Source organism: Apodemus sylvaticus, chromosome 10, assembly GCF_947179515.1.
Source record: "Apodemus sylvaticus chromosome 10, mApoSyl1.1, whole genome shotgun sequence".
Classification (NCBI taxonomy): domain Eukaryota; kingdom Metazoa; phylum Chordata; class Mammalia; order Rodentia; family Muridae; genus Apodemus; species Apodemus sylvaticus.
In genome coordinates, this window is record NC_067481.1 from 36979068 (window position 1) to 36996658 (window position 17591).

Below are 17591 nucleotides of genomic sequence, written 5' to 3' on the forward strand. Positions count from 1 at the left end.
GCAATGAGCACTGAAGGATATCTAAAGGGTTTGAGAAACTCCTGTCACCAACAGTGGGATTATAAAGGTCAACAAGGGACAGGGGTGTTGCCTGGCATGTGCAGTGTCCTCTTGTCAAAAACATAAGGAGAGGGTGTTGTGTAACTCAATAGCGTTTATTCAAAGAGGATACATAAATGGTCAGTGAGTATATGAGAAGGTGAGCAACATTATTAGTTACTGGGGAATGGATTCCAAACCACAAGGAAACCTCAAACCCTTCTTCCTGACACTAGGATGATTATTATTAAAATGATAATAGGCCAGGCATGGTTATGCCCAAGAGGCTAGGACAGGAATAATGCCATGAGTTTGGGGCCATCTGGGCTACAGAGAGAGACCTTGTCTCAGAAAACCAGTAATAATGTTACCAATATTAATGATGATGACAATGATGTAAAGGAAAATAAGTGACTCCCAAGAGGTAAAGAAATTAGTGCAGAATAAATTGGTGGCAGAAATATAAAGTTATCTGCTGCTCTGTGCACCAGATTAACAGGAATATTTAAGCTAAGGATGATCACATGACTCTTCTAATTCCACATCCACATAAATACCAAAAGGAAATGAGAATTGTCAGACCCTTGAGCGTCACTGTTAACAATATTCTCACAAAAGTGAAAAGTGGGATAGCAACCTGTTATTCCTAAATAGATGAATGAAGGAATGAACAGATAGGATGTACATACACAGTAGAATATGACCGGGCCATGACATTTGATACAGTTGGTTAAGTGCAAAATAATAGATGACCATTGAAAATACTATATTAGGGAATAGAGAGGTGGCTCAGCAGTTAAAAGTCCTTGCTAGCCACAGCTATCCTTAACTTGAGTTCAAGAGGATCCCCTCCCCTCTTTTGATCTCTGTGAGTAGCAGCAAACACGTGGTATGCAGTCATTCATGTAGGCAAACCACTTTACACATAATTAAAATAAATCTAAAAGGGTCAGCAAAGTGTGTATGAAAATGCCACAGTGGAACCCATTATTTTGTATGCTAACTTAAGTTGTTTTAATTTATGTTTAATGAGAACAAAACTTTTTTTTTAGGGGTTTGTGTGTGTGTGGTCTCATGAACCTATGTAGGTTGTGGAGGGAGCTGGAATGGTGTAGAACTGGAGTTAAATGTGGTGTAGGTCACACACAGTGGGTTTTGGGAGCTGAACTCTAGCAGTGGGCTTAACCATTGAGCCATCTCTTTAGCCACTGGGTATAGAACTTCTGGGGTTTTTTTGTTTGTTTGTTTTTGTTTTGTTTTTTTTTTTTTTTGGTTTTGTTTTGTTTTGTTTTGTTTTTTGATTTTTGGATTTGGTTTTTTCGAGACAGGGTTTCTCTGTATAGTCCTGGCTGTCCTGGAACTCACTCTGTAGACCAGGCTGGCCTTGAACTCAGAAATCCGCCTGCCTCTGCCTCCCAAGTGCTGGGATTACAGGCGTGCGCCACCACTTCCCTGCCTGGGCATAGAATTTCTATTTGATAAAAAAGATTAAAAGCAGTGTTAATGACTTAACATTCTTAAATATAGTGGATGTCAGTGGATCGTACATTATTAATGACACACAACTTTTAAAAGTTCCAGTGTTTGGAAGCATGATTCAGAATGTACTGTGTCTTGATTCCTAGAGATTACCTAATTTTATTGATTTTGATTTTGTGCACTTTCAGGTTTGTTTGCTTGTTTGTTTTCACTTTTGGAGGGCAGAATGTCTTAGTTGATTTTAAAATGTCTTGCTTTAAGGTTTTTATATAATTTGCAGATTAAAATATTCTTATAGATTTCACTATTGTGAATATGTTGTATCAGTAAAGCCATTAGCATCTTAGAAGCCCTTCTAGACTTCACTTTCATTCAGAGTATGTTAAATCAGCAAGCGTCATTTATGTCCCTTCTAGTTGCTGCCTCACTCCTCCCTTGTTCATCTGTTCTTTGGAGCACATAGAGGGAATTGTTTCATAGATTAGATCAATCAGGTATCTTTCAGGTTACATCTGTATAAGTGAGTATTGCATTAGTACAACAGATACGTGAGATGAAGAGAAAGGGTTATTTTGGCTTACAGTTTGAGAATTTTAATCCATAATCACTGGGCTTCATTTGAAATGATCTAGGACCTTCCAACAGGTCTCCTTCATCAGAGTTACACCCCCTCCTAATAGTCCCAACATAGGGCAAAGCCCTTGCCTGACAGCCCTTTAGAAGCCACTCCAGTTCCACTTGGCTTATGGAGGGAGCAGTGGGGTACCAGACGCAGGCCCAGCCACTAAGCTGTACAGCCCCACCCCATCCGCGTTCTTTCAAAGCAGCTATGTAATAGATGTAATAGATTCCATCATGGCATTGCCATATGTGTATATCATGTATTTTGATCCCATTTTTCCTACTCTAACCACTTTAAGCATGTAGTGCTGTATCATTAAGATACATTTACAATTTTGGTGTAACCATCTCCAGTATCCATTTCTAAATCTTTTTTTGTCATTTGAAAGAGAAATCTGAACCAACTAAAAAATTTTTCATTCTGTCTTTCTTCCTGACCCTGGTAACTTCGACTGTGCATATCTGTAGATTTGCCAGTTCTGCATATTTTAACTGGCACATCATGGGTTTCTTGTTTTGTGCCTCGTTTGTTCTCAGTTTGTAATGTTTAAAGTTTGATCCATTCTTTAACATTGTCAGAATTTCATTTCTGAGGCTTTCAAAACTGACATTATCTTTGTGTATATACTAACTTTAAAAATGAGTTTAAAAAAGCTGAACATCGTGGTCTATGCCTTAAATCCTAGCACTGGAGATGAAAAAGCCGGTGGATCTCTGTGAGGTCCAGGCCAGCCAGAACTACACAGTAAGACCCTCAAAAAAAACCAAAACAAAAAAACAAAAAAAAACCTAAAAAAATAATGGCTTGGAAGCTGCAGGCATGTTTGTGCAGAACAACAGTGATGTTGTCAGGATGGGAAAGCTGTTCTAAGCATTACTGCAAGAGCCTTGACGTCATTGGTGATTTCAAGGTTACTTTCCAGGCTTTTGCTTATTTAACCTCTCATATTTGTAGATGGAATAGTTACTCAAAAATAGCTTTATGATGAAAGGATGTTAGCATTCTGATATTGTATATCTGTAGCTTCCAGGAGGTCTGATGTCCAGGCTTACCATTAAACCTAAAATTTCTTGACTATAAGACCACATGCTGCTTTTGAATTTACTTGACTGAGTGTTAGTTTAAATATTTCCCCCTCCTAGAACCTTTGAATAAAATTAACACAGCAAGGAGATGCATGCTTCTCACTTGGTGCTCATGTTTTGAGTACATTGAACTCTTCAGGTAATAGTAACAAGGATTGCTTATCTTTCTTTTTTGCTTTATTATTCTCAGGACTAGAGAAACATCTGTTTTTCTCTTACAATAGAAGAAACCTCCCTTCTCTACTTTCAATTAGATCTCAGTTTTCATTTTTATTTTTTAAGATTTATTTAGTGTATATGAGTGCTATGTCTGCATGTCCATTTGCACACCAGAAGGAGGGCATCAGATCCTGCTATTGTAAGCTGCCATGTAGGTGCTAGGAATTGAACTCACGGCCCCACTGCTCTTAATTGCTAAGCCATCTCTCAAGCCTGTGTTTTTATTTATAAATAAATAATTATACAGGGTTTTTAGGACTAATAGATGGCTCACATGCCATCAAGTTTATTGACCTGAATTTGATCCCAAATCCTACATAAGTTAAAAATAATAAATCCTTTTAAAAGAAATTAGAAAACTATCATCATTATTGTTATTATGGAGAAAAGGTTTCGTGTCCCAGATTGGCCTTGAACTCATAATGTGTCCAAGCATGGCTTTGAATGTCTGGACCTCCTGTCTCTGTTACTAGGTGTATACCAGTTTATGCCATGGTAGGGATCAAACCGAGGGCTTCAGACATGCTAGGTAAGCACTTTACTCAGTAAGCTAAGCCTCAGCCTTATAAAGTTACTTTTAAGAGCTATAGAAACCCAAGTCCTCAGTGCCTTATTTGGTGTAATAACTTTGCATGTAGAATGTAATGTATTTTGAGAACCTGTCTGGATGAGTGTATGTCTTTTAAATTTTTTGTACAATAGTTGAATACTGACATGATTTCCATTCTTTTATTAAAAAAAATTATGAAGAATTAAACTGCAGAAATCAATATGATCAATTAAGACCCTGATATAGATCTTGATTTTTAAAACTTCTTTTTAAAATTTTGTATTGAATATATTCTTCATTTACATTTCATTACATTTCAAATGTTATACCATTTCCCTGTTTCCCCCTCCCAGAAAACCCCCAACCCATCCTCCCACTCCCTGCCTCCAAGAAGATGCCCTTCCACCCAACCCACTCCCTTCTACCCCCCCAAGCTGGGGTATCGATAGAGCTTTCATAGGACCAAGGCCCTCTTCTCCCACTGATGCCCCACAAGGCATTCCTCTGCTACTCTTTTGGCTGGAACCATGTGTACCCCTTCGTTGATGGTTTACTCCCTGGGAGCCCTGGGGCTTCTGGTTGGCCAACATTGTCATTCTTCCCGTGGGGCTGCAAACCCCTTCATCTCCTCCAGTCCTCCCTCCAACTCCTCCATTGGGGACCCCGTGCTCAGTCCAGTGGTTGGCTGCTAGCTAGCATCTGCCTCTGTATCTGCAGGGCCCCTTCAGAGACAACCATAACCAGCTCCTTTCGGCACACATTTCTTGTCATCCATAATAGTGTCGGGGTTTAGTGACTGTTTATAGGATGAATCCCTAGGTAGGACAGTTTCTGGATGGCCTTTCCTTCAGTTTCTGCTCCACACTTTGTCTCCATAATTGCTCCTTGTGAGTACTTTGTTTCCTTTCTCAGAAAAACCAAAGCATCCACACTTTGGTCTTCCTTCTTCTTGAGCTTCATGTGGTCTGTGAATTGTAGCTTGTTTATTTTGAGCTTTTGAGCTAATATGTGCTTATCAGTGAGTGCATACCATGTGTGTTCTTTTGTGATTGTGTTATCTCACTCAGGATGATACTTTCTAGTTCCATCCATTTGCCTAAGAATTTCATGAATTCATTGTTTTTAATAGCTGAATAGTACTCTTATTGTGTAGATATACCACATTTTCTGTATCCATTCCTCTGTTGAAGGACATTTAGGTTCTTTCCAGCTTCTGGCTATTATAAATAAGGCCGCTATGAACTTAGTGGAGCATGTGTCCTTATTACATGTTGGAGCATCTTCTGGGTATATGGCCAGGAGTGGTATAGCTGGGTCCCCCCCATTTGTACTATGTCTAATTTTCTGAAGAACTGCCAAACTGATTTCCAGAGTGGTTTTACCAGTTTGCAATCCCACCAGCAATGGAGAAGTATTCCTCTTTCTCCACATCCTCTTCAGCATCTGCTGTCCCCTGAGTTTTTCATCTTAGCTATTCTGACTGGTGTGAGGTGGAATCTCAGGGTTGTTTTGATTTGCATTTCCCTGATAACTAAGGATGCTGAACATTTCTTTAGGTACTTCACAGCCATTCGAGTTTCCTCAGTTGAGAAATCCCTGTTTAGCTCTGTACCCCATTTTTTAATAGGGTTATTTGACTCTCTGGAGTCTTAACTTCTTGAGTTCTTTGTCTACATTGGATATTAGCCCTCTATTGGATGTAGGATTGGTAAAGATCTTTTCCCAATCTGTTGATTGCCATTTTGTCTGATTGACAGTGTCCTTTGCCTTATAGAAGCTTTGCAGTTTTATGAGGTCCCATTTGTCGATTCTTTTTCTCTTTTGTTTTTTGTTTCGTTTTCGAGACAGGGTTTCTCTGTGTAGCCCTGGTTGTCCTGGAACTCACTCTGTAGACCAGGCTGGCCTTGAACTCAGAAATCCGCCTGCCTCTGCCTCCCAAGTGCTGGGATTAAAGGCATGCGCCAACACCGTGTCAATTCTTATTCTTAGAGCATAAGCCATCGGTGTTCCATTCAGGAAGTTTTCCCCTCTGCCCATGTGTTCAAGGCTCTTCCCCACTTTCTCCTCTATAAGCTTCTGTGTCTCAAGTCCACTTGGACTTGAGCTTTGTACAAGGAGATATGAATGGGCCAATTTGCCATTTTTCTACATGTTGACCTCCAATTGATCCAGCACCATTTATTAAAAATGCTGTCGGGCTGGAGAGATGGCTCGGTGGTTAAGAGCACTGACTGTTCTTCCAGAGGTCCTGAGTTCAATTCCCAGCAACCACATGGTGGCTCACAACCATATGTAATGGGATCCGATGCCCTCTTCTGGTGTCTGAAGACATCAACAGTGTACTCACATACATACAATAAATAAAAATCTTTAAAAAAAAAAATGCTGTCTTTTTTCCACTGGATGTTTTTAGCTCCTTTGTCAAATATCAAGTGCCATAGCTGTGTGGGTTCATTTCTGGTGTGTGGGTTGAGTTCTTTGTCTACGTTGGATATTAGCCCTCTATTGGATATAGGATTGGTAAAGATCTTTTCCCAATCTGTTGATTGCCCATTTGTCCTATTGACAGTGTCCTTTGCCTTACAGAAGCTTTGCAATTCTATTTGCAAAGGTCTTCAATTACATTCCATTGATCTTTCTGCCTGTCTCTGTACCAATCTATTCATACAGTTTTTATCACTATAGCTCTGTAGTAGAGCTTGAGGTCAGGGATGGTGATTTTCCCCCAGGAGATCTTTTGTTGTGGAGAGTAGATTTTGCTATTCTTGGTTTTTTGTTATTCCAAATGAATTTGCAGATTGCTCTTTCTAGCTCTATGAAGAATTGATTTGGAATTTTGATGGGGATTGCATTGAATTTGTAGATTGCTTTCGGCAAGATGGCCATTTTTCTATATTAATTCTGCCAATCTGTGAGCATGGGAGATCTTTCCATCTTCTGAGATCTTCCTCTATTTCTTTCTTCAGAGGCTTGAAGTTCTTGTTATACAGATCTTTCACTTGCTTGGTTAGAGTCACACCAAGGTATGTAATATTATTTGTGACTATTGTGAAGGGTGTTATTTCCCTAATTTCTTTCTCAGCTTGTTTATTCTTTAAGTAAAGGAAGGCTACTGATTTGAGTTAATTTTATATCCAACTTTGCTGAAGTTGTTTATCTAGTGGAATTTTTGGGGTCACTTAAGTATATGATTATATTATCTGCAAATAGTGATATCTTGACTTCTTCCTTTCCAATTTGTATACCTTTGACCTCCTTTTGTTGTCTGATTGCTCTGGCTAGGACTTCAAGTACTATATTGAATAGATAGGGAGAGAGTGGGAAGCCTTGTCTGGTCCCTGATTTTAGTGGGATTGCTTCAAGTTTCTCTCCATTTAGATTGATATTGGCTACTGGTTTGCTATGTTTAGATATGGGCCTTGAATTCCTGATCTCTCCAAGACTTTTATCATGAAGGGATGCTGAATTTTGTCAAAAGCTTTTTCAGCATCTAATGAAATGACCATGTGTTTTTTTTTTTCTTTGAGTCTGTTTATGCAGTGTGTTTCATTGATGGATTTCCATATATTGAACCATCCCTGCATCTCTGGGATGAAGCCTAATTGATCGTGGTGAATTATTGTTTTGATGTATTCTTGGATTCGGCTGGCCAGAATTTTATTGAGTATTTTTGCATCAATGTTCATAAGGGAACTTGGTCTGAAATTCTCTTTCCTTGTTTGGTCTTTGTTTGGTTTGGGTGTAAGTGCTATTGTGGCTTCATAGAATGAATTGGGTAATGTTCCTTGTGTTTCTATTTTGTGAAATAGTTTGAAGAGTATCAGTATTAGGTGTTCTTTGAAAATATGATAGAATTCCCCACTAAGCCCATCTGGTCCTGGGCTTTTTTTTTGGTTGGGAGACTATTAATGACTGGTTCTATTTCCACAGGACTTGTGGGACTATTTGGTTTATCTGATCCTGTTTTAACACTGGCACCTGGTATGTGTCTAGAAAATTGTCCATTTCATCCAGATTTTTCAATTTTGTTGAGTATAAACTCTTGTAGTAGGATCTGATGGTTTTTTTTTTTTTTTGAGTTTCCAAAGTTTCTGTTATGTCTCCCTTTTCATTTCTGATTTTATTAATTTGGGTAGTGCCTCTGTGCCTTCTGGTTTGTCTGGCTGAGGGTTTATCTATCTTGTTGATTTTTCTTAAAGAACCAGTTCCTGGTTTTGTTGATTCTTTGTGTAGGTTTTGGTTTTTGGTTTTGTCTCTATTTGGTTGATTTCAGCCCTGAGTTTGATTATTTCCTGCCAGTCTACTCCTTTTGGATGCATTTGTTTCTTTTTGTTACAGAGCTTTCAGGTGTGTTGTCAAGCTGCTAGTGTAAGCTCTCTCTGGCTTCTTTTCGGAGGCACTTAGTAACTCTTGATTTCTTTTCACTCCATTATGTCACTTCTTTACTAGCTTTAAGGGAATTTACCACAAGTTTGAATTGGGTGATTGCTTCCAGAATTGTTGGCATCCACATTTGACCTTTGAGAAGTTCACATTTTAACTAATATGTTATAATGAACTTTCCTTCTACTTTCTATCATGGAAAAGTTGATCTTTGCACATTGGTAGTTGTGTAGCTAATGAGGTTTATCTGAGGTGTGATCACTGCTAATCTAAACGTTTCCCTAAAGTGTAGAAAGGAATCAAATATACTTATGTACTTTTATCAGACTTCAACTAATATTTATGTTCTCCTGTTTTGACTGATTCTGTTATCTTAGAGAAAACCCCACACATTTTGTAACTTTTTTTTTTTTTAACTTGTTCATTGACTACAAGAGCTTGTCAAATAGTTTCTCCTGGCCAATTTTACTAGCTTTATTCTGGTTGTGTAGTTTGAGTCTATTCCTCTGTTCCCTGTGTTTCCTGAGGGTTGATTCATTGAGATCCTTGAAGTTTGTGAGCTTTCTGGTTGTTGTTTTCATTTTTTTATGAGATAGGGTTTAGTTATGTAGCTCTGTCTATAACTCATTCTGTAGACCAAGCTGTTCCTGGAACTCACAGAGGTCCACCTGCCATTGCATGAGATTAAAGTTGTGCTCCACCATGCCTGCCCAGTGTAGTTTGTTTTAAACAGGAATAGCTTTTGTGTATTTCTGTCACAAGGTAAAATAATGACTTGTGACATTAAAACTTGGTATGATAATCCATTATTAGTATTTATAAAAATAGTAATTAGTGTTCCAAGTATATTCTTTTTCATTATTAGTTAAAATACCCTTTCTCATCTGAGGCTGTGTCTTCCTCTGCTGTCTAGGTTGTCCTCAAACTCTTTTTCAAGCCCCTCATGAGCAGGAACTTACCGTCGAGAACCTCCACACCCCACCTGGAAGACGTTCATAGAAAAGACTTCCTTATCACTGACTTGGTTGCTGAGATTTAGTTCATATATGAAAATAAAAGTAAATATTTGATCTTCTGCACTTTAAATATTAATGGCGTTTATTGTCCTTCAGAGTTGATCAACATTAACTTTTCTGACCATACTCCTGATCTTCTACTCCTTTCTCTCTGTTTCTCTCTTCTTCAACACAGAATTACTTTGGAGTACTTAAATATGTCTTTTTTCAGAGTTCTTATTTCACACCTAGAAAATGGATTTATATTTGGGCTTTTGGTTCTACATACTAAATACACAAAATTTTTGATTATGTCCTTCAAGGATTCTTTTGAGATCAGGCTGATCTCAAGTCACAGAGATCTGCCTTTCTCTGCCAGATGAGTGCTAGCATCAAAGGTGTGTATCACCACACCTGGCTCTTTGCCTTTTAAAAAAAATTTATCATAATTTAACCGTATGTATATGCGTGGACATGTGCACATGTGAGTTCAACTGGTCGTAGAGGCCAAAAGACTGTGTCAGATACCCTGGAGCTCAAGTCTGGGTGATTGTGAGCTGCCCCATGTGGCTGCTGGGAACCAAACTTGGCTTCTCTACAAGAATTGTATGTACTTTTACCCTCTGAGCCATTTCTCCAGGGTCTTCAAGGATTCTTTTCAATGCATTTAGAGCAGAGCAAGATGAAAGAGTTAAGTTTGCCTTGTATACTCACAAACCCTTCCATTCATAGTTACTCAGGGCAGAGGACCTGGCTGGCTGGCTGGCTGGCTGGCTCAAAGTGAAGGTTTCTCCCGAGACTGTCATATTATGGCCTATCTGTATTTAAGCCACTTAAGTCTAAACCAAGTTCCTGATTCTAAACTTTATTTTTATCTTACGACCTGAACTGACTAAGGAAAAACAACAGCAACAAACCCTTCTCTTCAAAAACAAATCTACAAAGTGACTGAAATATGAATCACTATGAAAACATAAGACAGTTTTAAATTTTATCATAACAATTATCCATCCTGTTACTGAGGATTTGAGGGGGGCACTTGACTGCAATTTTTTTAAGGCTTTATTTTTAAAAGAAAAGAAGGCAGGAAATAAGAGAAAAGGCTGCTCTGAGATTAATATCTGAAATGTCCTAGAGAATTGTAACTGGCTATACTGGTGACTTTTGGTGCTTGCCTGGAGAGTTTTGTTTTGTTTAGTTTTTGAAAGAGATTTTACTTTATAGCTCAAGCTAACCAAAGAAAATAAAAGTTATGATCTTCTTGGCTGTGGCTTCCAAATGATAGGGATAAACATTAAGAAAAACACCAGAGGGCTGGAGAGGTGGCTCAGCAGTTAAGAGCTGCTCTTCCAGAGGTCCTGAGTTCAATTCCCAGCAACCACATGGTGGCTCCCAACCATCTATAATAGGCTCCGATGCACTCTTCTGGTGTGTGTCTGAAGACAGCTACAGTAGAGTGTACTTGTATAAATAAAAATAAATAAATCCTTAAAGAAAAAGAAAAAAGAAAAACACTAGAACCGAAGAAGAGATGCTATATTGAGCCTATGTATGTGTCAAGGAAGATCTCATAGTCTATTTGTTATTTTGCTTACAAGGCACATCAGGGCTGGGATTCAAACTCTGAAACTTGGAATTGTGTAGCATATGTATCCAATATATCTCAAAATGCTTTTGGAAATGTAGGAGAATATTATCTGATGTTCTGTGTCCCCACTGAAACCTGAACTTCATAGTGAGCAGTTTGCTTTTTCACACAGGGCATTGGGACAGCCATTGGAGAACTGCCTCCATATTTCATGGCCAGAGCAGCTCGCCTTTCAGGGGCTGAACCAGATGATGAAGAGTATCAAGAATTTGAAGAGATGCTGGAACATGCAGAGGCTGCACAAGTAAGAACACAGTGGGGAGGTGGAGTTCTAATCCCATTCACGGTTATTAAAGTGTGGGATTAGGAGTTCTGCATGAAAGAAAACTGCCAACATGAAACAAAGGCAAATGTGACCTGGGACCTGATATGCAGAAAATACTGAAGGTTTAATGATGAATAGAGAGGGACTAGGGATAGAGGTTCCAGGTGCAACATTTGAACAGCACACATGGGACTCTGGGTCCTGTCCCCAGTACTTCCAGGAGGGAGAAAAACCTAAACAAACTTTTTGTCAGTGCCTTTTTTCAAACAAACTAGTAGCAAGAAGATAAAAAGCTACTTTTCTCCTCCCAGGAACAGATAAGTGTCACTCACCTATTTGTTTCAAAAAGTGTGTGTGTGTATGTCCGTGTGTGTCATGTGCTTGCTCATGGGCCTGCCTGTGTCTGGGTGTTCACACTTTTTGTATGTTACTAGTTGGGTTTTGTTATTTCGTGAGATAGAATATAGCTTTGTAGCCTAAGAGGACCTTGAACTCATAAGGATTGCAGGTGTACAGTACTCCAGCCAGCTCTGGCTCTCTTTCTGTGGTGGCCATTTCCTCCATGAGAACAGCCTGAAAGCTTTGCTGAGAGAATGTAACATTGTATAATGTTCTTCAATAGCTATGAAAGTCTGAAAATAATAAGGCTTGTGTTTGTTTATTTAATTCAGAGGTAGGAGTAATGCATGTCATTGTGCCTATGTGGAGATTGAAGGACAACTTGATTGCCTTCCACTATGTGGTCCAGGAGCTCAAACTCAGGTTCTCAGACTTGATAACAAGCACATTTACCTGTTGAGCCATCTCATTGGCCCAAGAAAGGGCCTTATTTGTCCTGGGGCTCACCAGGTAAGCTAAATTGTCTGGCCAGTGACGCCAAGATCCTCTTGTCCCCACCTCCCCAGCCCTGGGATTCCAACATGTACCACCACACTCAGCTTTCCCATGAGAGCTGGGGAGCCTCGTGCTTGCAGCAAGTACTCTGCTCGCTTTACCAGTAGAGCTATGTCCCCATCTCTGGGTTATTTTTAAATAGAAATTGTTTTATTGTCAGTTATCTGATTAACCGAATAACACAATTACCTTACTAATAGTTTCCATCCACCCTGTTCATGGACATGTTGAGTATCTTGTCTCTATGGAATACCATTCCATCCCAGTGTCCACACCACTCCTGACATTGGCTAGCAGCTTATTGCCCTTGAAAAGCTCCATTTCAAAAACTCGTACCTGGAATATGATGAAGTAAGATGCCAGTCTCATTTTATCTTGTGTCTGTAGTTGGATTTCTTGAATACTCCAGCCAGTTAGTCTTTACCTACCCACTGAGAGAATGATAATCTTCTCATGTATCTCTTATGGCCCTCATCATTTGTGTTACTTTTGGCTGTATCTTTTCTCATTGGGCTTCATCTATCTCAGATGAGATCTGTCTTATTAGATGAGATGGCACATAATACTTCTGATAATTATGAGGTTTGGGCAGTTTTTATTCTTATTGGCTTTATGCCAGTAATTGCAAATATGATTTTAGGGCAAACTATACATTTCTTACTCTTTAACTTCATATTTATTAATCTTGGAAGTGAAGAAAGCAAATTATATGCATTGTTTGTTTGTTTTTTTAATACAGGGTTTTTCTCTGTAGCCCTGATGTCCCAGAACTCTCTGTGGAATCCAGGCTGGCCTCAAACTCACAGAGATCCACCTACCTTTGCCTCCTGAGTACTGGGATTAATGGCCAGTACCACCAATGCCTGGCTATACATTCTATCTCATGCCTTTAAATCAGAAAGGACACACCCATGTCTTCTGCTTCTTGCTGTGTTGAAGATGAATCCAGGGCTCTCCTTGTTCATTGCTAGATACACACTGTGTCACTGAGCTACATCCCAGCCTTGTACTTTCTTTTTTGTTGTTGTTGTTTTGTTGTTTTTTTGAGACAGGGTTTCTCTGTATAGCCCTGGCTGTCCTGGAACTCACTCTGTAGACCAGGCTGGCCTCGAACTCAGAAATCCACCTGCCTCTGCTTCCCAAGTTCTGGGATTAAAGGTGTGTGCCACCACCGCCCGGCACCAGCCTTATACTCTTTAGGACATTCTACTTAAAAGATTTATTCAAATCACAGTTATAAATACTGTCAATTACCATAAAAACTAGAAAATAAGTTAGTAAAATAATAAAAATATTAGCTCATACACAAATAATTTACCTTGCCACACGGTGAAGTAAAAATCCCTGCTTTTGTTTGGTTTTGTTTTATTGGTTTGTTGTTGTTTGTCTGCAACTTTGAGATTCAGTAGATTAATTCTCATCCACATTGACTGGCTGTAGATTTTTGAATGTGTTGACAGGGTTAGGGTTAGAGTTAATCGCCAATGTGTAGAGCTTGTTTGGTGAGTCCTCGTTCTCATTCTATTTTCTAGGCAAATGGACATGGATGAGTATGGTATGGAACATTCCTTGTTCCTTTGACCAGATGGCATAAGTGTGGTATCAGTGTGTACATCTGGAGTTGCCATCCTGACAAGTCTCTAGATTTCTTTGAGTATGTGAGGGCCAGGCTTCCCGAAGGCCACTCCATGTTCTGTGAACGTTGCTTGCATGTTTTCAGGTCACTACCTCATTGATGACAGAACAGCCCTCCTCATTGCCCTTGTCTTTGTGGGAGCCATTCTGCTGGGCACAAGGGGAAACAGAATCCAACTGTATTACCCAAATTGGACCCAAACTCTGAGCTTCAGTGAGCCTTCTGCTTTCTCTCGGTAGCTGGGATTATTCCCTGCACCTGGCTTATCCCTGATGTGAATAAAGAAAACACACTCAAGAACATAGGGTCAGTGGATCACGCAGCCAAGTCCAAACAAGATTTCTTGGTCTAGAGATTAGTGTTGTGTTTACCATACCATAATTTAGCAATATTTTTACTCTGCTTAGTGCTATTTAAAAAAAAAAAAAAAAACTTGAAGTGCTAGGGGCTGAAGAGGCAGATCAGTAGTTAACAACACCTCCAACGGACCCCAGATTAGTTCTCAACACCTACATTGAGTATTTTACAACAACTTATAACTCTAGCTCCAGGGGATACCAAGACCCTAATCTCAGAAAACAAAATGTGAAATGAAATCTTTAAACATTAAGATAATTCTATATATGATGTGATGTAGGATCCTAACTTCTCTTCATAATTACTTACAAACAATTTTCTTTTATTTTTCTGTGGTACTAGGGATTAATCCAAGCATACACATGTTGAGTGAGTATCCTATCGCTGAGCTGTATTCTCAGCCTTCTGCTTTTTATTGTGAGATAATGTCACACCAAGTTGACAGTGCTTCAGTTCACAGGGTAGTCCTGGCAGGCCTTGAATTTTCTCTCTTCCTGCCTCTGAGTAGCGGGGATTATAACCTGTACCACCAGCCTGGCTTCCAGGTGATTTAATTTTGTCTCACAATGTGGCTGAGTAATTACTAATGACGTATTTAAGACACGCTAGCCTGATATACCTTCCACAGTGCCTTCTTGGTGGTGCTTTAAATTTCTTTAGTAATCACACCAGAATGATTACAGTGGACTAGAATTTGCTCATAAAGATAAATGTAAAACTTCTAGTTTGATAGGAGCTGTAAACAGGGAAAAGTGGATTAAGTACAATTAAACAGTAAGTAAAATGAATACCAGCAAAACATTATTTAAAGATTGTCTAAAATAATGCTTTAATTTTTTTTTCAACTCTTGAAGGTAAAGTACTTTGGTGGCATAAATTTATCAGCAGGAAGTCTAACTAAATCACATTCACAAACACACACAAAACCTTGGCTCCGGATGCTTTGCTGTGTACTGTCCAAGTGGGTTAAAGGGAACATAGATTTTACTAAGAAATTGATGTTCAGTAAAGTGTTCATGACACATATTTACTTCAGTTCTGCTTCTGACTCATGTTTAAATTTCATGTAATAGTTGTTTTGAGAGAAAGAATGATAAGTGTTGATTTATATTCCAATTCCTTATAATTACCTCATTTATTTTGTGAGTACTGTATTGAGATGCCAGTATTTTTCCACTGAACTGGCTTCCTTTTGCTCTTGGCTTCCCATCCTGTTCTTTTTCTATATCTGTGAGAGATAGGCGTGAATATGTGTAGCTCCTATGGCCAAGTTAAGTTCTAAGCTAGACTGGTAATGTTGGTTAGGAACCCTGCTGGTATTGTGGAGGCTGAGACAAAAGGATCACAAGTTCAAGGTCTGTCTAGGTGTCTTAGACCCTATTTCAAAATAAAAAGTCTAGGCAGAGTGTTCTGATCATCTTTGTATCTTTTGTTCCTGATATTGTAGCCTGTTTTGTAGTTATTTATTTTTATTATATAGGTATTTTGCCTTTGTGTATGTCTGTGTACCACATGGATGCCAGGTACCCAAAGAGGCCAGAATACAGCACTAAACTGGCTTCCTTTTGTTCTTGGCTTCATATCCTGTTCTTTTTTTTTTTTGTAACTTTAGTTATGAAATATTTTGGCGTGCCATATAGGTCCAGGGAATTGTAATCTGGTCCTCTGGAGGTGTGGCCAGTGCTTTGAACCACTGAACCATCTATCTCTCCAGCCCCCCCCTATAAACTTTATTGTCATTCTCATAGTTGCTTCTAGTTAAAATCTGACCAAGCTTTGGTTCATTCCCCAGTATCAAGGAAATAAAAATAAAGCTAGGTGGTGCTAGAGAGATGGTTCAGCAGTTAAGAGCACTAGCCTCTTCCAGACGATTTGATATCCACTCCCAATACTCACATGACTACTAACAACCATCTTGTAACTCCAGATCCAGGAGAACTAGCCTCTCACACTGTAAGTGAGTGGTGCATGCATACAGGCAGAACTACCCCCACCCCCATTCCCACCCACCCCCACACCAGTTGTAATCCTATACATTATAATTCCAGTTGTGGAAACTGATGATGCAGGTTGTAAGTGTGAAGCCTACCTATGATACAGAGTGACATACTGTCTAAGATAAATTAAGGTGGTTTTTAAAATGAAGGCTAGAGGGATTACTTCTTGGTTAAGAACACTAGCTACTCTTTCAGAGAACCCAGGTTCAATTTCTAATACCCACATATTAGTCCATAACTATGATTCCAGTTTCTGAGTATCCAGTATGCACTTCTGGCCTCCAAGGGATCTGGCACAAAAGTGGTGCACAGAAATACAGGTGAACTGGAGAAATGGCTCAGTGGTTAAGAGCACAGATTGCTCTTTCAAAAGGACTCCGGTTCAATCCCTAGCACCCCATACTGTGGCTCACAACCATATGTAACTCCATCTAGTTCCTGGAGATCTAACACCTTCTTAATGAAATAAGTAGATTTTTTTAAAAAGAGAAATATATGCAGGCAAAAAATTGAAAAATAATGACTCTACTATTTCAGTCACTTGAATTTCTCCTGATTTACTTCCATGGCATCATCGCCATCTCCTTGCCCCTTTGTTTCTGAATGACTGATTCAAACATGTCTCAAGGCCTACTCAACATTTCTAGTGGATCCTTTTAAACTATTTATTTATCTATTTTATGTATACGAGTGCTCTGTTTCCATGCACACCAGAAGAGGGCGTCAGATGTCATTATGGATGGTTGTGAGCCACCATGTGGTTGCTGGGAGCTGAACTCAGGACCTCTGGAAGAACAGCCAGAGCTCTCACCCACTGAGCCATCTCTACAACCCTCTGGTGACTTGCTTCTCAGTTGGCTTGTTCTTTACTGGTTTTCACCCTATTTTTTCTCCCACACTATCCAAAGGAAAATACTTTACTAAACAGTACCCCGCTTGTGGAATTCTGCTACTCAAGGATGAAACTCAACGGATTGGTAGACCGCTTGTCTAATGCTTACACAAGACACCTGTAATCCCATCACATAAATGATAGAAGCAGGAATTCATCTTAGGCTACGTAAAGTTTGAGATAGCCTGGACATTGTCAGTCCCTTTTTCAAAAGAAAAAAATAACTTGACTATTCAGAAATATTTGGCATTTTTTCAACTTGTATATAGTGTGAAATCCAGTCAGTATAACACTTTACTTGGCCCAAACCCACAAAAATAGTCTTTTGGCTCTTTAACAGTTTTTTATACATTACATTGATTTTGTTTTGTTTTTGTTGTTGTTTATTTGTTTGTGTTGATGCTTTGGATGGAACCTAGGTCCTCACATGCTACGAACCCCTTGTACCATTGAGCTGCACTCCCAGTCCAACATTGATGGTTTTCAGTTAGCTAGAATACCTGGTTAACACATATTAAATCCTTTTAAAG

At 39.2% G+C, this 17591-nt stretch overlaps 1 protein-coding gene across 2 annotated transcripts in view; it reads left to right on the forward strand.

The window, feature by feature from the left end:
* The window catches only part of Vmp1 (vacuole membrane protein 1), a 102669-nt gene that overhangs the window by 42397 nt on the left and 42681 nt on the right, over positions 1-17591 (forward strand). For both annotated transcript variants that reach the window (XM_052194321.1, XM_052194322.1), the window contains exon 7: positions 11133-11264. In XM_052194321.1, coding sequence (XP_052050281.1) covers positions 11133-11264 — 132 coding nt within the window. The remainder of the gene's footprint in view (positions 1-11132; positions 11265-17591) is intronic.